The 22422-nt window shown below is 51.2% G+C and overlaps 3 protein-coding genes across 12 annotated transcripts in view; 1 reads left to right on the top strand and 2 right to left on the bottom strand.

Moving 5' to 3' along the window:
- The window catches only part of ANKHD1 (ankyrin repeat and KH domain containing 1), a 106799-nt gene extending 93556 nt beyond the window's left edge, over nucleotides 1-13243 (top strand). For 4 of the 9 annotated variants that reach the window (XM_031607063.2, XM_031607058.2, XM_031607066.2 and 1 more), the window contains 8 exons: nucleotides 115-1730; nucleotides 5590-5781; nucleotides 6866-7120; nucleotides 7684-7859; nucleotides 8636-8800; nucleotides 9248-9294; nucleotides 12657-12831; nucleotides 13020-13243. In XM_031607063.2, coding sequence (XP_031462923.2) covers nucleotides 115-1730; nucleotides 5590-5781; nucleotides 6866-7120; nucleotides 7684-7859; nucleotides 8636-8800; nucleotides 9248-9294; nucleotides 12657-12810 — 2605 coding nt within the window. In that variant the 3' untranslated portion in view covers nucleotides 12811-12831; nucleotides 13020-13243. The other 5 variants (XM_031607062.2, XM_031607060.2, XM_031607059.2 and 2 more) reach the window with 5 other exon arrangements.
- Nucleotides 13244-13848: 605 nt separating this feature from the next.
- SRA1 (steroid receptor RNA activator 1) lies at nucleotides 13849-15268 on the bottom strand. 2 transcript variants are annotated; one of them, XM_090150992.1, is made up of 6 exons: nucleotides 15129-15268; nucleotides 14855-14980; nucleotides 14545-14738; nucleotides 14335-14443; nucleotides 14129-14260; nucleotides 13849-14074 (listed from the first exon to the last, which is right to left on the bottom strand). In XM_090150992.1, the coding sequence occupies exons 1-6, from the start codon at nucleotides 15151-15153 to the stop codon at nucleotides 13992-13994; spliced, it is 669 nt and encodes a 222-aa protein (XP_090007118.1). In that variant the 5' UTR covers nucleotides 15154-15268; the 3' UTR covers nucleotides 13849-13991. The 2 variants fall into 2 exon arrangements, with proteins under 2 accessions (XP_090007118.1, XP_090007119.1); XM_090150993.1 differs by having other exon boundaries at nucleotides 14383-14443.
- An 11-nt stretch (nucleotides 15269-15279) lies between these two features.
- On the bottom strand, nucleotides 15280-19332 carry APBB3 (amyloid beta precursor protein binding family B member 3). The gene is made up of 10 exons (XM_090150994.1): nucleotides 19133-19332; nucleotides 17927-18117; nucleotides 17549-17625; nucleotides 17285-17345; nucleotides 16937-17077; nucleotides 16639-16766; nucleotides 16519-16524; nucleotides 16323-16437; nucleotides 16150-16243; nucleotides 15280-16074 (listed from the first exon to the last, which is right to left on the bottom strand). Exons 1-10 carry the CDS (start codon nucleotides 19179-19181, stop codon nucleotides 15302-15304), a joined length of 1635 nt encoding a protein of 544 aa, XP_090007120.1. The 5' UTR covers nucleotides 19182-19332; the 3' UTR covers nucleotides 15280-15301.
- Between the last annotated feature and the right edge of the window lie 3090 nt (nucleotides 19333-22422).

Below are 22422 nucleotides of genomic sequence, written 5' to 3'. Positions count from 1 at the left end.
AATGGAGCAGAACTGCAGTAGTCTTGTAGATTAATATCAAGTTGGGGCTACAGAATGTTGCACAAAATGGGGTTTCCTTTCATTAAAGGTAAAATATATTTGTGTTTAACTTAGGGGTGGTATGGAGTCAACGCGATACGCAGTGCAACTCATCAATGCCCTTATTCAAGATCCTGCCAAGGAACTGGAAGACTTGATTCCTAAAACTCATATAAGAACACCTGCTTCGAGTAACAAATCAATCCATGCAAACTTCTCATCTGGAGTTAGTACAGCATCTGCTTCAAACAAAAACTCCTTTCCTCTTGGAGCACCACCTCTTGTCACATCGCAGTCATCAACTCTATCTACTTTCCAGCCTACTAACAAACTAAACAAGAATGTCCCAGCAAATGTGCGCTCATCTTTTCCAGTGTCTCTTCCTCTAGCTTATTCTCATCCTCATTTTGCCTTGCTGGCTGCCCAAACTATGCAACAGATCCGGCACCCTCGCTTACCTATGGCCCAATTTGGAGGAACCTTTTCACCTTCACCAAACACTTGGGGACCATTCCCAGTGAGACCAGTTAACCCTGGCAGCACAAATAGCTCTCCAAAGCATAATAGTTCAAGTCGTGTAGGTAGTCAGAATGGAAATATTTTACAGACAGAGTCTCCCGGATTAGCTACTTCTAGTTGTCCCATTACTGTCTCTTCAGTAGTTGCTTCCACCCAGCCGCTATGTGCAACAAGTAATCGGACTCCCTCTTCAGTCAGAAAGCAGTTGTTTGCCTGTGTTCCGAAGACAAGTGCTGCAGCAACAGCAATCTCAACTGTGACAAACACGTGTAGCACTCTGCCTTCAGTTTCCTCTGCGCCCCCAAACAATGGGCAAGTTTCTGCAGCATTTCTGCCCTCTACTGCTCCACAAACGCAGCATTCTGCACTTAAAGCAGACTCTTTCTCAGCTGTCTCAGCACCCAAAGAGAAAGTGTCAACACCAGACCAGCCTGTTGGAAATACATGCACACCACCTTCTGTTGCAGGTAGTTCCAGTATGTCAGCTAGCAGCAATTCAGGAGTCACTGAAGCTCGTCCATCTAGCAGCCCTGCACCTCTAATGAACACCCAAGATGAAATACTAACAGCCAGCATGTCAGAAATGAGCCCTTCTATGTCGATGCCTATTTCTTCCAGCTCAGAAACTGCTCCTTTAAGCTTAGCATCACCCAGGTCGGTTGTTGCAGATAATCAGGACAACAGTAACTTACCTCAAGTAGCTGTACCAGCACCTCGAGTTACTCACAGGATGCAGTCCAGAGGTTCTTTCTATTCAGTGGTACCAAATGCAAACCTTCATCAAGATCCTCAGTCTATTTTTGTTACAAATCAAGTTCCCTTAACACCTTCTCAAGGTCCACCTGCTGCGGTGCAGCTTTCGTCAGCCATGAACATTATTAACGGTTCTCAGATGCACATTAACCCAGCAAATAAGTCATTGCCTCCTACCTTTGGGCCAGCAACTCTCTTCAATCACTTCAGTAGTCTTTTTGATAGCAACCAGGTGCCCTCTAACCAAGGATGGGGAGACTGTCCGCTTTCCACCCGAGCAGCAGCTGACCCATCTTTCACTGTTCAGTCTACCTTTCTGAATAACTCTGTGCTAGGACACGTGGAGAACGTGCATCCTGATAACTCCAAGGCTCCTGGTTTCAGGCCACCTTCGCAACGGGTTTCTACAAGTCCTGTAGGTAAGTCACCAAGAACATGTGCTGGACAGAATTTTTTTTTTCTGCAACACTTCTGTTGCTTGAGATTGTTTGAGAAATAGTTTATGAATTATGGTTGTGGAATACTAGATGACCTATTTTCATCCATTTCTTTTTTTCTCTAGTTCTTCTAGGATATTGGTTGTTGGGAATGTTATAGACATTGTGCTGTTTGCCCTAAGAGGGAGGAACGTGTCTCCATCTTTGTAGAATTTAGAGTAACTTTGATTTTTAGCTTTTGAGTTGGAGTATAATATGTTAGGTGATACTAAACCTGAAACAGCCAGGCCAGAACTTTCAATAGATTCAGCCTAGCAGCAGGAGTGACAGCATGTAGTCGCTTAATATTTTCACTGTATGAGATTCCAGATGGACTCTGAAAGAGTACCCTGTATTTTTTTCTGTGTGACCTGATCCTGTAGACTGAAGGGTGATTTTGCTGTGTTTTTCTAGGATTTTGATAAGCTAACGTGCCTTGGGAAACTGGTGTGGTTCTACATGGTGTGTCATTAAGAAGCAATTGTTCAGGTGTGAAGTATATTAGTTCAAGCTTACAAGTCTTTAATTGAAGTGTGCTAGAAACACAGTGAAAACACTGCCTGGGAGATTATTATCATTTTAGTGATGATGATAATGCAGGTGCCTGGCTGCATTCATTTGGCTGGAAGGAACTCTCGAAAAGTCCCCACTGCTACTCCATTCTCCTCTTTCTTCTTGCTGAGGTGTATTTATGGTGCCGTGCAGCTGGACAGCTGGAGAAGCTTGCTTTTAAAGTTGTCTTCCACACCACATGGTGGTGTTAGATGATTCAGCTGATGTTTTCCACTATCGAGAGATTTGTTACGACTAGTATTCTCAGGCATTTAATTTGGGCTGCATAACTGCACTGCAACGCACACAAATACCCAGACTACTTATGCCATGTCCATTCCCAGTGCAGTAAGCAGAACCAGTTGCAACTAAGACTTCAGGGGGGTGAAGAAACAGGGCCTTGCTCAGCAGATGTCTGCCAACAAAGGAGCTGGCAGACCCCTCTCAGTAAACTCCAGGAACTGTGGCTCACTGGAATATCCTGCTCTGGGGAAGGAAGGTTATGTCAGATTCTGACTGACAGCAGTTAACTCATTTGTTGGGTTCTCTGCTGGCTCACAATGTCATTCTTAATTAATGCTATTTTTGATCACCCTTGTTTCAGAATCTATGTTTTTTTTCTGTCACACGGAAGGAGAAGGGACTTGTGGAGCTGAAGGAGAAGGGGGTGTTTGGAAGTTGTGATGGTGAGGAAAGAAGTGAGGGCAGGAGGCTGAAGGCTCTCCAACACCTTGACCCTTAGGCTGGAAGTGTGGTCTTCCAGTCTGCCTGCCCCTCCTCTCAGTGGGGTTTCACAGATGAATAGGCCTTTCCAGTAGGCTCAGCCCTTGAGGTGGGATGAATTAGGACTGTTTTGATGTTTTTCTTAAGTTTTAGTGGCAGGTTTTGTGTGATTTCAAAGAGCACTTGCATATACTTTGGCTTCAAGCAGTTTGGGCCTTGCTTGGTAATTCAGTATGCCTTTATATGTTGAGAGTGGATAGTAATGGTCGTAAAAACAGATATAGTCCTCTGATCTCTGCTGTGACTCTATACTTGTTAAAGCAGTAGGTTTCTCTTATGCCTGTCTTGTACAGCTGGGCTATAGGAAATCTGTCTGTGGATCAGCATTTCTTAGCAATCACCTCTAAGTTGTTGCGGTAAAGATGTAGCCTAATCTGATCATGCACTACAACAGTTTTTTCTTAAGTGTCACTTTAATGTAGAGTTTATGTTTATTCTTGGATAAAAACTGTTGCAACTTGAGTTGTCTCTGATTTCACCAGTTTGTTTGAGGCTCAGGTACCTGTGCACGCATCCTTACCGCTTGTGGATCTGTTCTGGGAATGGCCTTTTGTTCCATGTATGCCTTCAGAGTTCTTGTCTTAGCAGCTTGCAGATTTTTGGCAGAGACTGATTGTTTGGAGAGATTTTAGGATGACCAAGAGTCTGCTTTTTCCTCTGCATTTTTAAGAAGGAGTTTGAGAACTTACTTGTGTTAAAAGTTACTGCAAACTTGGTATAAACCATCTGAAAAAGCAGTGCATGACCACAAATTTGCAAGAGGTGGCTGGGCTCCCTATTTTGCATCGATTCACCAATATTGCTGCTGATTCTCTAAAGCTGGAGTTAGCCCTTGTAGTTAAGTGATTTCTGCAAGGGGAGTCTGGTGGCTTTGAACTAAATTTTGAGCAGATTTGTATGATGTTGATGCACCAGTCTCTTAAAGCTCAGAAATGCTTTTTGAGCATAATATGCAGTCTGACTTCTAAGTAGAAAGTATACTATTGCAAATTGTTTTAGTTTTAAAACATCTGCTTTCACTGATGAATACATACAGCCAGCTAGAAGCTAGTCTTTGATGTGCAATGGGATCCATGGCCATAGAGGCCCTCTGACTGCTTCTGATGTACTGTCATACAAGGAAGGATAGCTTGGTGGGAGGTGTGTGAGAAGGGCCCTTAGCTGGAGATGATGCAGTTCTGGCAAGGAGTGTGCTGGGGGAGACGCGCTGCCCTAGGAGGGAATGGTCTGGGCAGTGTGTGCCAGCAGCCTGCACAGCCTCGGCAGCTTCTTAGAGTTGTGCACTCTAGGCTGTGGTTGTTTGTGCTGTGGCAAACCCTGGAGGAGTGTATCCCCAGAGTAGGGACTCCTTCTAATCACTCCATGTTCTGGTGGTGGTGGTGATTTACCTTGTATTTCTTCTTCTCTGTAACAGAGACTTTAAACAAATCTTTTGGGCATGGTTAGTGATAAAAGCAGCGAGTCATTTCTGCTAATGTGAACAGGTTGGATCTGACACTTCTGGAGGCAGGAAATTGAGGTTATTTGGTGGATATATTTTTATGCTTCATTTAATAATGAGGAAAAGACATGGCTTTCAGTAATATATCCAAGAGATGAAAGGTGTGTCTGTAGTTCATGACCTAAGCTGTTGCCTGTCACCAGTGCTGCTTTCAGACTTCCAGAGTGTAAGCAAGGATGCGGTTTCAACCTTGCTCTGTGACAATACAGGCTGGTCCTGGTTGTGGTCGTCTGGAAATGTTTCAGTGGTATTGAAACTAATCTTGTTTAATAGACCCTTGAAACTAAACCTAGAACAGAGGTAAATGTATGGCCATGCTAGTTTTTTTTTTTCCTGTTAACAGTGTGTGATAAAAACTTTTTAAAGTATTTTGGAAAAGTGCTTAAAAAGTTGGACTTGTTCAAAAACTGTAATTTTTCTTGCTGATTCTTTTTTGTGGGACTTTAAACTCCATCTTTTCCCTCCTCTCATGCACTTCTGTAGGAAGCAGCCCCTCCTCTGTTTTGCTGTCTATTGTCATCCCTGTTTCCTTGGTGGTAGTGTGCTCTGACTGACCTGTATGTGAATATAATTAGACGGTAGAACTGTGCTGCAGTGAGACTTCCTTGGTGCTTGATTCCCTCAGAGCTTTCACAAAACCCCATATTCCTGTTTGGCTCTTTGGTAAAGAAAGATTTTTGCCACCTCCTAGTTTGCTTCTTGTAACTTCCATTTCAATTTCTTTCAGTGACTGAAGAGATGGCTTTTTTAAAAAAATTGAGGCAAAAGCAGAGATCATACAGAAATGTCTTCTGTTGGTTTCTGTCTGAGGGAGAATTGTGCACCTGTAAAATTAATTTAGTGTATGCAGATACCCCTGAAGGTGATGAGATGCTTTAATTAATTATATTGAAGTGCAGGCTCTCTCTAGGGCTTTGAATCAGGTTCCCAAAGAGATATATTTAATGAAATTTATGTTTATTTCAGGCTTACCCTCTCTAGATCCATCCAACAGCTCTACAACTTCTTCAGGTCCTTTGACAGGCTTTTCAGCAAACATGCAAGGAGCACGGGTTTACCTTCAAGGGCCAGCACCTGTTGGGACTCCCAGCTTTAACAGACAGCATTTTTCACCACATCCTTGGACAAGCGCAACAAATTCATGTAGGAACTTCATGGGTCTGTCTTAGTTAACTGTACATTCTTAGCTATTGTCTTCAGTAGATTTGTAACTTGGGGGGAAATTAGACAGTTATGATACAGTGCTTTCCAATTTAGCAGTTGTGAGGATGCCATGCCAATCCCACTTTACTGTTTTGTTTCTTAACAAGTAAAATGCCACTAGTCCTGGTAGCGTTTCCAAAGTCTATTTGGAAAAAAATTGGTCATTGTAGGTTCTAAAAGGTGAAGGCATTAAGTTGTGGGGGAGTGGGAGTGGAGGTGACTATAGCCAGTTAATGATTCCCATCTAAATGAGTGTAATGTTAGGGAAATGTTATGTTTATCATTGTGTGAAGTTATAATTCCTCTTTCTTTTTGTTTTTATTATTTATTTTAAGTTGGCATTCTGGAATTTTCTTGCTAGTCAAAATATCCTAATATCTTAATGTATCATCCAAGGTGACGTAGAGGTTTCTGACTAATGGGAAGAATATGGAAGTAGCTTTACAGACAATGTGGGTCTTTGATTTAGAGTCTTAAATGAAGAGACTTTTCATGTCACTGCATGCAACTTCATTGCAACTCTGAGCTTAAGAAGCAAAATGTTTAAATGAGTGCTCAAAAGAAGTTGGATTTCTCAGAAACAGTGACACTTCTGAAGCTGGTGAAAGTTGTGTTCTTATGTTACACATTTGTCTTTGAGAAGCTGTCTTTTAATTTCTCTTGCTGGAGGTGGTAGATACCAAAACCAGGCTGCTTCGATATTTATGGTATCTTGGCTGATTTTTTTCATATCTTCGTGAAACTCTTCCATGTTTCTTATTCTTTCTTGTAGTTATTTTAGATGTACTTCTGCGTAATAAGACTATCACAGTTCTGGCACCTGAAAGCATTTGTGCTACTATTCGTTCTAGAGCTAAAGTAAGATTTAAACAGAAGTTCTGTGAAAGACTGAAGAATGTTTTGGAGGAAAAAAAAGCCATTAAAACCCTTTTATCATTTGCCTTGAGATAGCATTGAGGGGATAGAAAGGGTAGCATTTACTATCACTAATTTCTGTGGGTTTTTTTTTGTGATTAAGCGAAATAAATTATTTTTTCAGCAGGTGAATCTCCTATTCCATCAGTTTCCTCAGGATCATCTTCACCCCTTTCAGCTGCTTCTGCACCTTCTAACTTGAGCCAGCCAAAAACGGGTAACACGAATCAAGATCGAAAGGTACCCCCCCCCATTGGGACAGAAAGACTTGCTAGAATTCGACAGGGAGGATCTGTCACTCCTACGCCCTTAGGAACCAACTTTACAGCTCCGGTTGGTCATAGTGGTATTTGGTCATTTGGAGTTAACAGCGTATCTGGTAAGTCTATTTTTCATGGTCTGGAATAGCTTGAAGAAACTTGTGGGGCCTTTTGAAAATAGTACATTTGAAAAGGGAATTGGAGAGGGTAAGAGAGAGGTGGATGTAGTGTATCCTAGAAGGAAAACTAATATCAAACGGTGTAATTTTCAGTAATTTTCGCGATGCAGATATTGTGATTTTTGCTCCTAACAGAGATGATTCTCACTCAATCTAGATTATCTCTGAGTACACTTATAAACCCTGAAAAGTTTTCAAAAACGTTATATTAAAGTCTATTGAGAATTGTAACAATAAACAGCTTTTACTTACTTCCAGAGTCCATCTCCAGGTCTGAACCTTGGCACTGAAGGATAATTGCCTTCTTCCAGGTTTTTAAGCTTGTTGTTTGCAGACACTTTAAAAGCTGTGGTGCAGCTAGTGCATCCAGAAATGCATAGTTGTGAATGCTGATTTTGCATTGTTCCTTTGGATTTGTGGGGGTGCATGAAGCTCTACACACTCAAGCTCTAGAGTATCTTCAGTCAAATCTAATCGTCCATTTTCAATCTTGTTCTTTCCAGAGGGCTTGTCAGGTTGGTCTCAGCCTGTAATGGGAAACCATCCGATGCATCAGCAGTTGTCAGACCCGGGCACGTTTTCTCAGCATCAGCCAATGGAGAGAGATGATTCTGGAATAGTAGCTCCCTCAAACATTTTCCATCAACCTATGCCAAACAGTTTCGTGGATTTTTCTAAAGTAAGTCACAGAGGGATGAGTTTGGGCTGTTGAATGACAAATTACTTTTTTATTCGAAGGATGATTTGTGCAGTTCAAGCTTAACAGATTGGGTTCATGATGCTGCTTCTCTGTGAGTGGTTTGGAAAATAACTGGAGAATTTGGATAATGTGGGAGTTTCACTGTATTAGTAGACATAGGAGTCTGTAGCATTGATTCTGAGAGACAAGTTTACTCTATGTGCAAGTGTATTTTCTGTTTTGCTGGTTTACACTGTATGTCTATGCCTCTTCTACCCTTTCTTGCTGTAACATGTAGATCCACTTTCATCCTAGGACTGTCTTACTGACTAGAAAGGATGCTCAAGCCCAGAGGCACACTTTAAACAAAATCAGAATTTGCGGATTGCAGATGTTCCCCTGTTTAGGCACTGGATGCCTTCATCAGTTTTACTTTCCTTTCTTAGAGACCCACTTACTTGGAAATGATAGCATAAGGCTGGCTGAGCTCTAGAGCCTGATTAAAGATAGAAACCATGTTTGTTTGAATGCCACAGGCCTTTCTTAAGGAAGTGACATGATGAGGAAACACTTGCAAGTCTGCCCCTTGTGTATTAACACTGGAAAACAGCTGGAGGCAGACCAGCATAGCCAAGCCATAATCAGCCCCGCCTCTGCTGGAGAAATGTCCAGTGCTATGGGCTTGACAGTGAAACTGCTTTTGCAGTGTGTTTCAGAAGTAGCTGTGGTATGGTTATCTTTGCTACTAGTAACTGGTGCTTGTATTTTCCCTTCAGGGCCTACCGATTTCCATGTATGGAGGCACTCTCATACCCTCACACCCTCAGCTAGCAGATGGCCCGGGAGGCCCTCTCTTTAATGGGCTTCATACTCCAGATCCAGCCTGGAATCCCATGATCAAAGTTGTCCAAAATTCAACAGAATGTACTGATGCTCAGCAGGTAGTGTGGTTGCATTTTTCCATTTTTGTTTCTGTGGGGCTTTTTTATGGTGTTACGCTTTGTTTTGCTTTTTTTTTTTACTAGATGTCATTTTCTCCTTGTTCTTTGATACTAGAATGGAGATTGTGTGTGATTTTTTCACCCGTAGCATGTGTGTTTAATACATAGTGGTATCAGTGTGGAAACTTTCAGGTAAAATGGTGAGAATTTCAAGAATGCTCAACAGGGTACCAGCTCTTGTTGTAAGAGGCAGGGTTCACACCCATGCTTGTTATCTTGCAGGTTGTCAGTCAAAACCAGGCCAGAGATGAAGACTCTTGCCCAGTGCTTGGACAGTCTGGTTATGTTTTAGGGGAAGCCTTAAGTTTACCCTCTAGTGGTTAAATTGTCTGTTAAATTGCTTTATTTGTTTTCATAAAATATTTGTCTTTCTATTTCTTGCTATAGATTTGGCCTGGCACCTGGGCACCTCACATTGGAAACATGCATCTCAAGTACGTCAACTGATTTAAGGGGGTTTATCCTTTTTTAGCCTTGTTTGGGAAACCTTATGATTTGAAGATTTTTTTTTATGTGCCTAATTAAGCAATTTTTTGTGGGCTGTGTAACAATGAAAACTTGATTGCCCATTCAATAAGAACAAATTGATTTACCTATACAATTGATTCCATTCTCCAGTTAGTTTAGCCATTCTGAACTTAAAAATGAGATAAAATTAATGCTTTTGGCTAAACTACTAAATGTTATTGGTATGCAGGAGAAATTGATAATTATATGATTTCAATCTGCTAGGGTGGTAAAAAAGTGTATAATTGTTTACATACTTAAAAGGAAAAGCTGAGTAAATCTCATGTCATATAATGGCTCTACTTTCTGTAGCCTGTATTAATGTGAAATATTAACCTGAATATTCAATAAAAGGTGAACAGTATTTATAGGTTGTGTGTGAGAATTTTGGAGAGGATGTGTATTGTCATTGGTAGCTGCCATGCCTAGTGATGCATCTTTTTACAGTCACATCATCAGCATGTGGTTGTAGTCAGGGTTTGGGGAAAGAGGTTGAGGGTTTTGATGTGCAGTTATTTATGATGCAAAGTTTGCTGGGTCCTTCCTCTGCCAGTCTTGGTGTTTTGGGGTGTGGTGCTTTTTCTTTTTTGTGACCATGGCTGTGCACTTTTCTGGGTTATTTTGTTTCCTCTAGTGCTGTTTTTCCAGATGTGTTGACTGAGGTGTTGTTCAGGGACTGACTTGATGACACCTTGGCAACCAATGGTGTCTAAAGTTGCCATAGGTAAATCAGTGTCTCATAGACAAATGCAGGGCTTCTTCATGTCATTCTCCCACTGCCCCAAAGCAAATATTAGGAAAGCAGCCTACTTTCTACTAGAGAAAAGATGTCATTGTGCAATTTCAAGTTTTTTGTAACCACTTAAATCTGGTAAGTGCTTCTCACGCCTTTTCTATGAGGAAGAAGAGGATTTTTGCATACAGCAAACAAGACAAACCCTCATTCTGTACCCAGCCTGATTCTGGTGTTGGCCTGCACTAGAGGTATTCCACTTTCTACTTTCAGACAGTGCTTATTTCTGCTTTTGCTCCGTGATGATGCAGTAACTACACTGAATACTTGGTCTATTTCTCCAGCAGGTACATACAGTGCACAAAGTGTTCAGTACAATGGACCATTTTTGATGGTCTCTTAGACCAGGGGGCAGATAGAAACTTCCCTACCTTTGTTCTTCCTCCTCCTGACATTCCTTACCATACAACATCAGAGTTTCTCCAGGAGGAGTATGAGGAAGGAACAGCCAAAAGAGAGGATTCAGTGTTAATTTGCATGAGTGAACTCTTGAAATAACGTAATAGTGTCTGTTCCCAGTTACTCCTGAGTGTTCAGGAATATTAAAAATATGAAATGCACAAGTAGTATCCGAGTATGATAGGCAAATAAACATCAGAAACAACACTGGATGTGTTTAGATGTTCTATCTAGTATTCAAGAAGGAAATGATCTTACTGACACCCTGATAACACAAATACCAAAGGAGAAATGATTGTGTTGATGGTAATTGTATTAAAAGCTGATGGTGAAGGAAAAAAAATGGCATTCTAGTGCTGACTTAGCTGTCTGTTCTTGGGGACCCTTGGGGGAGTTGTTTCAATTGTGACCTGGTGTACAGCACCTGCTTAGGAGCTGGCTTCACTTCTGCATTAGTGAAGAGCTCTGCTGTAGGCATTGTGATTGATACCTTCTGCTGGCCATCAGACACTGTGCAAGAGAGGGCAGGCTCCCCAGAGGAAGGCTCCCCAGACTGGCAGTGGCGTGTGTGTGTGTGGCCAGTGTGATGATGGGGAGGTGAGGGGCGGCCTCTTGGGGATGCTGCCCTGCTGGCCTCCTCTTGGACAAAAGCTGGGCTTTGTCTTGAGCAGGAGCAGTGCCCTCCATTGCTGTGTCCATGCCTGCTGCAGGCTGCCCTGAGCTGGTCCTGGTAAGCCTCAGGCAGCTGTGCTTCTCTGCCTCACAGCATGGCCCTGGGTGGCACAGGGATGCTGTGGGAACGCCCCAGTTCCATGCTTAGCCAGACCTCCATCCATAGCTAGAGTGAAACAGGAAGTCTAATGTTTTGTTAATCAGAAGGCTGTAGCTGCTGCTGAGGCCATCACTCCCATCGTGCTGGGAGCAGGCAGAGGCATTTGAGGGTTGTGTTGCTGGGGAATGGGTTCCAGTAGGGAGCTCTGCTCCCAGGCAGGGACAAGCTGGAGCAGCACAGGATGCCAGCATAAAAGATGCTCAGACCTGAGATTTTTAGGTTGGTACAGCTCTCACCCGGGGTGCCTGAGTTGTGCCCTATTAACTGTCATCCAATCCCCCACAAAAAAACAACTCATAGTAGCTTTCAAGCAGGCCCTTTTCTGGTGCCATCCCTGTGCTAGCCATGTTTGAGTTGAATGGCAGGTGCTCATCCTGTGGGTACTGGCTCCATTGTGTGCCATCAGTAAGCTCTTTTTAGTGCTGTTAGAGCTGGGTCTGGAGCAGAGAGGGCTGCAGTGGGTGCCTGTGTGCGTTGTGCAGTGCCATTGTCCTGCTGCTCCCATGCAGGAGCTCTTGGCCACCCTGCTGGTGCCAGCTACGGCTCTGTAGCTGTTGGAGCCTGGCACTAGAATTGGTGCTTTGTGTGACCCTCCATCCTGCTGGGCCCTGGCTGTTCTGTGCGGGTGGCGGATGTGGCAGACAGGATGGTTTGGTCTCTGAGATTGCTAGCAGACAATTGCAGTGCAGGGTCTTCCCCTCCCAGCAGCACCCTGAGCAGCTGATGAGCCAGCAGCCTGCCATTGAACCCAGCACAGTGCACACAAAGATGGCTCGTGTGGCTGAGCTGAGAGCAGTGGCCTCCCCAGGAAGCCACTGGGGGATGCACTTTGTCTTTGCTGTTCAATAGATGAAGAGATGCATCTCAGAGCCAGCTGTGCCTCTGGGCAGGGCACAGGCAAACGCATCCTGGTGCAAAAGCCTGGGCAAAACCCTGAAGTACTCTTTTGGCAGCACAGGGTGGACTGGGAGCAACCCTGACCTGAACCTACTGTTGTGTGGGCTGCTGCAGGGAACCCAGCATGAAGCTGCTTTCTGCCCTCACTTGTCCTGCTGCTTACTGCCCCTCCCAGGGGGAAGGAACAACATGGGCAGTGGCTGCTGAACAGGATGGGATTCAGTCTACTGCCAGCAGGAAATTTCACCACTGCTACAAACTCAGCTGTAGCTCTCAGCATAGCTGAGTGAGCTGGGGACAGAACTGTGGTGCACAGAAATGGGGCTGCCAGGGGACAGCAGTGCCTGACAGCCCCCTACTTTTGGCAGGTACCCACATCATCTACGACCGCAAGTTCCTGCTGGAGTGCAAGAATTCGCCCGGGGCCAGGACCCTTCCCTGCTGCCTGCCCCAGATCCCCGGTGTCACCTCCCTGGCCCAGTCCAGCCTCGTCAAGCTGGAGGAGCACAAGGAGCAGAATGAAGAGTGAAGAAGCCATGCCAGGTGAGCAGCCCAGGTGGGTGGTACAGCCCCTACCTAAGGGAGGACCAGGCCAATAGTGCCTGCCTGGCCACAGGGGCAAGGGTGGGAGATTGCAGCTCAGCCTTGGGCTGTGTTCCAGCCACTTGCCTGCATGTTTCCCTTGAAGGAGCCCTATCCTAACCCATATCTGTATCCATACCCCTTTACAGATCGAGACCAGTTTGAGATGGACATCTGAGTTTCCAGCTTCATGTCTCCAGGCCGTGGTTGGGCCTGTTCCTGGGCCTTGTGGAGGTGCTGGCACCGTGACCAGCTGGCTGCAGCCCTCTCTGATGCTGGGGATGAATGTGTGACACCTCAGGCTCTAGCACAACTAGCTGGTGCAACTGCCTAGGAGCTCATGCTTGATTAATAAACACCATGAAACCCCTTTGCTGAACTGGTGGATCTCTCCATTGGTCCTCTGTGCACAAGGGAGGGAGGCTTAGAGAATCTGAGCAGTGCTAGGTGACGCTTCAGAGTGCAGAGGTACCTCCCTTCTGCACATGAATGCAGGAATTCAGGGTTATGTCAGCAAGAGCTCCAAGTACCTTAGAAGTGCAAGCTCACATCTGGGCACAGCCCATTGTATGCCCCTGCTGATGCTGCTGCTCATCTCCCTCACTGTCCCAGCTGTGGCTGGGGCAGTGCTGGCAGGCACAGAAATGATGGAGTGGTGGGGCAGGGGTTGCTTGCTCTACAGCATCCATGGAGCACTTGCCCTGGGGTGGTGTCATGATGGTTCTACACAGCTCTTAGGCTGCCTGGGATGGTTCCCCTTTCCCCTCTCCCCCTGTTCCCTGCAGCTGACCTGGGCTCTGGCTCTGCTGCAGCAGCTCTCCTGTGTGTTGCCAGATGTGAAGCAGGGACGAGCAATGCTGCTGTCACAGCCAGCTGCAGTCCAACCTCAGTGCTACAGGGTGGAACCGCTTCCCACGCTGTGCTTGCACAGCCTGCAACCTACAGCTGAGGCTGTGTACCTGGAAAAAGGGGCTGGGGGCAGATTAGCGCTGTTTATTGAGCATCACGCAGTGAATCACCACCGAGATGTCGCAGTGATTAAAATTCCCCCTTTTCTGAGAGAGAAGTGAGAGGCAAAAGCGTCGCCAGGGTCCCGAAGTTTCCTCCTCCCGCCGCCCTGCTCAGTCTGCAGCTCTGGGCGGTGCGGGCACCTCCTGGCCGGGCCCGGCTGCGTTGCCGTCCTCGCCTGCGTTGCCGTCCTCGCCTGCGTTGCCGTCCTCGCCTGCGTTGCCGTCCTCGCCTGCGTTGCCGTCCTCGCCTGCGGGCAGGTTCCTGCACTCGGCGATCAGCCGCTTGACGCCCACCAGCCACAGGCTCACCTCGTTCACATGGTCCACCATCAGCGAGCGGTGGATCTCGTCGGCCGCATCCCAGCGGCGCCGCTCCAGCTCTGCCGCGAAGAGGAACCCGTCGGCGTCCCGCGGCTGCTCCGCGCGACTCCGCTCCGGAAGCCCCCGCCCTCACCTCGCACCAGGAGGGCCATCCTCCTCCTCACGGGGGCCGACAGCTTACCCCGGGCCCACGCGTCCCCGAGCGCCGTCAGCCGCCGCCCGATGTCATCGCAGACTTGTTTCTGAAAGCAGCGGTACGCGCTGGGCGGGGCTCCGCCGGCGGACGGCCCCAGGGAGGGACTGCGCCGGGAACGGCTGCGAGCGGAGAGCGGCGGGGCCTCACCTGCACGGCGGGGCGGCACGCGGACAGCGCCTCCCGCAGCGGGACCAGCACGGCATCAGCGGGAACCTCCCCGTCCGCGGCGCCGCCTTCCTCGCCGGGCGCGGGGCTCGGGGCGCCGCGGGCGCTCGGGGCGGGGCCGGGAGGACCCAACGGCGGCGCTCCCGGCCCCGCGGGGGGGCGGTCCGGAGGGGCGCCTGCGGGGAACGGAGCGGCGCGGGGCGCTCAGGGCCGGGGCCGCCCGCGGAGCCGACGGCGCCGCCGCCGCACGGGAGCGCCACGGTTCCACCCCTTCCGTCTGTGCGGCACTGACCTGCGGGGGGGCCCTGCGGAGCGCTCGGCACCCGGCGACTGAGCGGGGTCCGCCTGGGGCCCGCGCCCCGCGCCTGCAGCCCGTAGGAGAACTGCGGAGGGTCGTTCCAGCCGCGCTGCGTGTTCCCTGCAGGAGGGAGCGGAGGCCGCGGTGAGAGACGGCACGGCACGGCACGGCTCGACTCGGCACGGCACGGCACGGCACGGCACGTCCGCCCCGCTCCCTCCGCCGCCCCCGCCCCGGAAGCGCATCCCCCCCGCGCCGCGGCCCTCACCCGGCTTCACGTAGAGCTCCGCCATGGCACCACGTCACCGCGCCGCGCCCCTCCCGCCCGGCGCCACGGCGGGGCGGAACCGAGGGCGGAGCGAAGCGGAGGCGGAGCTGGCTGCGGAGCTTTATTGGCGGGCGGCGGAGGGGCGCGGTCCGGCCGAGCCCCGCAGCCCCGCGTTAGGGCAGGTGTAGCAGCGCGTGCCGCTGGCGGAACGCCTCCAGCAGCGACAGCACCCCGCGCTTCCGCGGACCGGGCCCCGCCGCGCCGCCGCTGCCCCCGCCCGCCTTCGCTCCCCCGGCGGTGCGCTTCGCCTTCGGCCCCGGCGCGGCGGCTACGAGGCACTTCTGGTACTGCACCTGCGGGGACGCGAGCGGCGTGGCGGCGGGCGGCTCCCGATCCACTTCCCCGTCGCCCCGCTCCGCCTTGCTCACCATGCAGGCTGCCTGCACCGCCTCCGAGATGGTGCCCGCGTCGGGCTCGCACCAGAACGCCGCGCACTGGAAGCGCCGCCCGGTGTCGGCGATAAGCGCGAAGGTGTGCGCGTCGCGGCCCACGCCGAGGAAAGTGACGTAGCGCACCTCGCACTGCCACACGTGCGCCCCGTCCTCCTCCTGCCGGCGCCGCGCCGGTCCCGCCCCGACCCCGCCGCGCTCCCCCCGGCCCCGCCCCGGTCCCACCTGCGCCCGCCGCACCCGCACGGCCGTGTCGGACACGTAGACGTGGGCGGGCGTCCAGCTGTGCCGCCCGGGGCCCGCCAGCAGCTGCTCGATGGCGGCGTTCAGCACGTCCATCCCTGCGGGGAGAGGCGCGCGGTGCTCCCCGCCCGCTGCGGGGCTGCGGCGGGGCTGCGGCGGGGCGGCCTTACCCATTGCCCTGGGCACGGGCCGGCTGCCGATATACAACGCCTCGTAGTGCCGAGGCGGCCTCCCTACGGCGTCCTGGACGTCCGCTGCCGGGACACGAGCGGTGAGCGGGACCCCCGCCCCAGCCCGGTCCCCGAATCCCCCCGGGGCGCGTGCGGTACCTGTACGCTGGGGCCACGTGGCCGCGGAGATGGGCTCCAGCTTGGCGCTGCGCGGTGAAAGCCCGCTGCCCGCTGCTGCGCGCTCCGCCACGATCTGCCGAGGATGGCGATGCGGTTCGTGCGGGGCCCGGCGCTCCCGGGGCAGCCCGACGAGAGAGATCCGCGTTGCGCACCTGGGAGCACATCCTGTGCAGCGCCTTGGCGATGCCCTTGGCGGGCACGTTGCAGCGGAAGACGTGGCACTTGAGCACGCAGGTGTCCTTGTCGCTCGCCACGAAGGCGAAGTCCCTGCGAGGCCGCGAAGGACTGAGCTTAGCCCCGGCAGAGACGGCGCTCCGTTCGGCCCCGCACAGCTTTACCTGCCATTACCTGTCCCTGTGCACGGCGTGGCGGTGGGGGGAAGAGTGGGGCGGTCAGTTCGTGCCTGGACCCTCCGGGGCCGAGCGGCGGAGCTGCGGCGCACCCACGGCCCCGCCCCGCGCCCGGCACCTGCCCTTGTTGCAGCCGACGCCCCAGACGCGGATGTTGAGGATGGGCTGGCAGTGGATGAGACTGTGGTCCAGAGGGTCCACCAGGCTCATGGTGTCCTTCTTCAGGATCATCACCAGGTCCTGGCCCTGCGGGGAGCCGGGGGCACCCTTACCTGGTAGCAGCCCAGACGCACACGTCCCGTGTCCCAGAACTACTGCCCCGTGCCCGGCCCAGAACTACACCGAGGGTGGGAACAGCCCCGTCCCGCAGCACTGCACTCCGTGGAGCGCAGCGGCAGGACCTCCGTGCAGCTCACCTCTCCCCAGCTGTCTGCAGAGCCTCGGCCCTGGCTGTTGGAGAGCTGCTGGATGCAGTTGTTGACGGCAATGCTGCTCTTGCCAGGCGCTAGGTCCTCCTCGGGGATCTCCACCCAGCCCAGTGAACGCACAGCAAAGCACTGAGCAGAGAGATGGTGGGCCTCCCTGCCGGGCTGGCATAGCCCTATCCTGTACCTCTCTCTGTGCCTATATGGCCAGCCCTGCTCCCGCCCTGGTGCCTGTCAGCTACTGCCACCTCCCTCCTGTGCCATTCCTGGTAGCCGGTACGTGGCAGTGCAGGGAGCCCTCAGGCTGCGCGTGTGCAGGGAAGTGCCTTGATGCATTACCTTGGAGCTGGGCTCTGCACCACACTGCTGGAGGTCATCTCCGTGCCATGTCAGCGAGGTCCTGTGAAGAGATGGGATAAAGTGGGGAGGGGTAAGCTTCTGCTCAGCATTTCTGAGCCTGACTGCCCCAAGGAGCAGCGGAACACCCCCGCACTGCTGTCTGGGCAGCATCCCACCATGGTGTCAGCTCAAACTTCTGGCCTCAGTAGGTGGGACCCTGAGTTTCCCTAGCCACAAGCCAGCAGAGCACAGGGGCAACCTTACCTCCTGGTCAGTGAGGCCATGGGGCTGGGAACAGGCCTGGCTTTTGATGTGTGCTTCACCACAGAGGCCTGGCAGTCCTGAGAGAGAAGAGGGGTTGTCAGGAGAGCATATACCTGCAGAGGCACCCGTAGGCGGCCTCCCTTCTGGGACAGCAATCTCAGCTCATGGACAGCCTGGCAGAATGGCTGGGGTGGGGACACTATGGGGCTTCCTGAAATCCTTCAAAGGACTTAACCCTGGCTAGGAATGGACTGAGCAGGACTTTGGGGTGGTCCTGCTACCGTGGGAGGCTGCACAAAGTACCCAGAGACTTCTGTGTCTGCACACTGGCTGTTGGGATCCAGCACCAGCCCTTCCTTCCCTGTCCATGTCCTATACCGTTTCCTGGAGCGTCTCCTCTCCATCAGCCTCCAGGCATCCTCCTGGGTTGCTAGAGCGAGCAGGGTGCTGCCACTGTGTTGTGCCCGTGGGCACGTGCCAGTAGTAGGTGCCCAGAGAGTCATGGATTTTTCTCCAGCCGGGAGGAAGGTCAGGGTCCGTCTCCAGGCTCTGGTCACTCCAGAGGTTGTCTATGCAGAGACAGGGTGAGGCAAGAGGGAAAGCTCCCACAGCTGCTCCCAGCTGCAGGCAGCAGTAAGCAATAAACTGGTGGGAAAAGGGTTACACAGTGGCCTCTGTGCGACCTGGTGCTCCAGCATGGAACAGGGGAGTGCTGAGCAGGATGATTTGCAGAGATGCCAGAGTGGCAGCAGCAGACCCCTGCACCATGGTCGGTACAGGCAGTTGCCTCACTGGCAACTCAGCCTGAGAGGTGAGATGGCCCCGCCAGGGAGGCACCGAGCTGGGGTGCCCAGGCATGGCCCAGGGACATTCCCAGCATCGCGCAGCTCCTAGCTCTCTGCCAGCAGTGCAGTATGCCAGGACTGGCTTCCTCCCAGGGAAGGGCAACGGCCCCCTCCTGCAAGCCCGGGAGAGATCGAGAGAACAAGCTCGCGGTGCGGATAAGTAACGGGATCTGCTCCTGGGTCTGCGGCTAAAAATACAGAGGTCATCGTGCCCCCTGCGCTGCTTGTCCCCCGGAGCGGTGCCGCCAGGAAGGACGGGCGTCACGCCATCCGCCAGTGACAGCGCTCCGGCTGCCATTGCCAGGCCGAGCCTCCCGCTGGACCGCGAACGCTCCCAGTGCGGGACCCCGTCCCCGTCCGCTATCGGGGTTCCTCAGCACCCCCTGTCTGAGCTCGGTTCGGCAGCGCTCCGACGCGCCGTTCCTCCGCACGCGCCTCGCCGGGGCCCAGCCCGTCTCTGCGGCCCCTACACCGCGTCGGGGGGAGGGGGGCGAAGGGCGGGGGGTTCCGCAGCTCCCCGCGCCGTTCGGAGCGCGAAGCTCCCCAGCCGCCCTTGGGAGAAGGAGATGCCGCCGCCCCCCCCGCCCGCACAGGAAGAGGCCTCCGGGCCGCGCCCCCCCGCCCGGGCCGAGCGCCGCGAGTTCAGCACCGTGGACAGCGGCCGCCGCCCTCGGCCCCGCGCGCCCCGCCCCCCCCCCGCTCCCCTTGGCTCCCCCCGGCCGCCCCCCGCGCGGCTGACCGTCGCAGTTGACGAGGATGATGGCCAGCATGTAGTCCTTGCCCAGCATGGCCCCGGCTGCCGCCCCGGGCTGCCGCTCCCGTAGGTGCGGCCCGAGCGGCAGTTGCGGCGGGGGCGGGCGCGGGGACGCGGTCGGCCGCAGAGGGAGCCCGAGCGTAGGGATGAGGCGGCGGGGCGGGACAGGCGGCGGCGATGCCCGGCTGCGGGCGGGGACGTTTGGACGTGGGAAGGGCGAATGCGGGTGGGGGTGATGGGGAACGGCGCGGTGTGCGAGGGAGGTGCTGCAGCGGCTTTTGGAAATGCGAGGCGGCGTTTGGGTGCGTGGCACGCTTGCTCCATTTAAGTGTGTGTGGAAGGAGCGCTTCCAGGTGCGAGAAAGGGGATGCGTGAGTGTGAATGGGGGTATCTGGGAACAGGATTGGAGGATTTGAGTGTGGTAGTGGGTTCAGATCGGCTTTATTCTGCTGTGTGCCCTTAGGTTCATTCCTCTCCCCTCCACGCATCCTTTACATTTTCTCCGCTCTCCTCCCTCTCTCACAGATCTCCTCTTTCCCCCCCTCTCCCCGCCCATCTGTGCTTATTCTGCATTCATTATCTCACGCATGCTCAGAGGGAAACGGGAAGATTCTGAACATCACTGAATAACTGCCTGTGGTTCAGTCCCGTCCAAGCAGTGCTGAGGACCTGGATGTGGGTGCTTGCCACGTCCCCCTTGTCACCAGCGGTCTGGAACTTTGTGTCCCTACTTTGATACTTCTGTTTTCCGTGCTGTCTTGAGCAGGCAGTTTCAGCTGATGCTCAGTATCTGGGGTCAAAAGCTCCCCATGCATCAGCTGTACACTTTGATTTCTCCTATGGATCACGTCATGTGCTGTTACAGACAATTCTCCCAAAGGTCTAAGTGCCCGATAAGGAACATTGCTTGTGAAATGTCCCCAGCCAGATGTAGCCCTGTGCACTACAACCCTTGGAGTCCAACCATTCAGCCAATACATCACAGAGTGCACCATGAACCTGTTTGGCTCACCACTGGCCTGTGCCTGTGAGTGAACTTGCCTTTGGGGTCTCCATTTTAGAGGTCTGTCAGGATCTTTGCTTAACACAAAACCCGCTCCCAGCCCCAAATGAAGAAGAGACAAATCCTTAGCAATGGAAAAACATACTTTTTTTTATATACATGTAGTGGAAAAAAGGGCTGCTGTTTCCGGGGAGATCTACTGACTCTGTGAGGTGGAATAATTAATAAGCAGCCATTGTGCTGCTTATTCACAAACTTGGGAATAAAGCAAATGAGGCTAAATGAGCAAGATTGTATTTCCATCAGCTTGGGTGGTAAATAATACTGTAAGAATCTTTATCTGTCATTACTTACATGACTTTGATATTTTGATACATATGTATGTATTTATTTATTAAGATTTTTTTTTACTTTTCTTGTATATTAAATCACAGGACTGTCTGAAAGTGCATTAGGCTGGGACCTGTTTTCAGTTCTGTGAAGGGCTGTGTGTACATGGCAGGGACCCTGGCAGTGAGGCTACTGGAGGATGGCCTCACTGCTATATAAAACATCCTTCTGAGGATGAGCAGAGAGGGGGATGACTGTCTCTGCTCTCTGGCAGCCAGTGATAAATTGCAAAGGAATGATTTAAAGCTGTATCATTAGAAACTCAGATTGGATACTCGGAAAAAACAAAAGTCTCACTGAAAGGTGGTCAGCCATGGTCCCAAGCCTGTCAATGTTCAAGAAACTGTTGGGCTGTGCTTTTAGATACACAGTTTAATTCTTCAATGGACCTGTGTGAACTCAAGTGTTCAGCTCAGTGATCCTTGTGAATCCCTCCAACTCAGGACATTCTATGATTCTATGATTTCTGACAGTGGGGTATGCTCACATTGTCGTGCTATGCAGCACAGTGCACCCCAAATTAGCATGGCTTGGAGATGGGCCTCATTATGTTGGATGCATCCTTTGCATCTGTATTGGTTTCATATAGCAAGGTTTTGGTAGGAGGTCATAGCAGGGGAGGCACCTGTGAGCTGAGCTCAAAAGCTACCCCTTGTTAGATAGGAGGCCATTCCAGCCAGCTTGAAAAAGGACACACCACTGGTTTGCACTGTTTGCACCCCATTGTATGGACATGGAGATGGTGATTTGAACTGTGGGAATCCTGTTTTGTGAAGGACTGCATCCCATGGAAGGGACCTTGTGCTGAAGCAGAGGAAGAGTCTGAGGATGAAGGAGAGACAGAAGCAAAATGTTTTGGACTGACTACATCCCACATCCCCATTCCCCAACAGCACTTACAGTGACGCTTTTATTACTGTCTGCAGCAGGCAGTGCTGTGTGGCTCTGGGACTCAGCAGCAGTGAAGGCCAGCTGCCCAAGAGAGCCTGGGGAAGATCTTCCTTTATATGCATGAAGCAGCTTTCCCTCCTCCTTTTCAGGGAAGTGCATGGCACATCTACTAATTCTGTAAATCACTATTTTCTGGTGTTGACTGACAAAAATGGGATCTGGGTTTGGTTTGAATTGTGCTTGGGAAAGAAATAGGATGGCAGGCATGTACCACTGACGAGGATAAAACAAAAAATTGAAAAAAAAATTATCATCTCAGGAAGTGGAAATGGCCTGGGGAAAAAAATATTGAAGAGAATATAAGAAAAACCATCATCTCTTGTTTGTCTCAGAAGGAAGATGGATATTAATGGTGTCCATTGTATGTTATTTGAAGTGGTTGCATTATCCAGTTGTGTCCTATGCTTCTTAAGACTCTATGGTATATAAAAAAATCTGATTTCTACTCAAAAGAGTCTCTCTCTCTCTGAGAAACTTCCTCTGATGGTCATCTTATTTTTTCTCCATTAATTTAAATTTGTTGAAGCTTTGCTGGAATTTGAGTTGACTGCTAACTCTTGCACTCACTCCTAAACTCTGCAACACTCCCACCCCTTCTAGGGTATTATGAATATATACATACATATGTATATATGTTATACTTTTCAATATCTTTACTGATGACCTGGATGAGGGCATTGAGTGCACCCTCAGTAATCTGCAGATGACACCGAGTTGGCAGGAAGCATCATTCTGCCTGGGGGTAGGAAGGACCTACAGAGTGATTTGGACAGGCTGATTGCTGGGCTCAGACCAGTGGGATGAAGTTGAACAAGACCAAGGGCTGGTCCTGCACTTGGCCACAACAACCCCAGGCAATGCGACAGTGGCTGGAAGACTGTGTGGAGGAAAAGGACCTGTGAGTGTTGGTTGAACATGAGCCAGCAGTGTG

The sequence above is a fragment of the Phasianus colchicus genome, chromosome 15 (genome assembly GCF_987193195.1).
Source record: "Phasianus colchicus chromosome 15, bPhaCol1.hap1.1, whole genome shotgun sequence".
NCBI lineage: Eukaryota > Metazoa > Chordata > Aves > Galliformes > Phasianidae > Phasianus > Phasianus colchicus.
This window is presented reverse-complemented; position numbering and strand designations above follow the sequence as displayed.

Excerpts from the sequence above, each read along its gene's own strand:
- SRA1 (XM_090150992.1), bottom strand. The coding sequence starts at position 15,153 with ATGGCGGAGCTCTACGTGAAGCCGG. Across the intron at positions 14,739-14,854 it reads TCCGCAGGGCCCCCCCGCAG|GCGCCCCTCCGGACCGCCCC; the intron begins GTCAGTGCCGCA and ends CGTTCCCCGCAG. Across the intron at positions 14,261-14,334 it reads GATGGCCCTCCTGGTGCGAG|AGCTGGAGCGGCGCCGCTGG; the intron begins GTGAGGGCGGGG and ends TCTTCGCGGCAG.
- APBB3 (XM_090150994.1), bottom strand. The coding sequence starts at position 19,181 with ATGCTGGGCAAGGACTACATGCTGGCCATCATCCTCGTCAACTGCGAC. Across the intron at positions 17,346-17,548 it reads ATGGCCTCACTGACCAGGAG|GACCTCGCTGACATGGCACG; the intron begins GTAAGGTTGCCC and ends ATCTCTTCACAG. Across the intron at positions 16,767-16,936 it reads CTGCAGACAGCTGGGGAGAG|GGCCAGGACCTGGTGATGAT; the intron begins GTGAGCTGCACG and ends GGCTCCCCGCAG.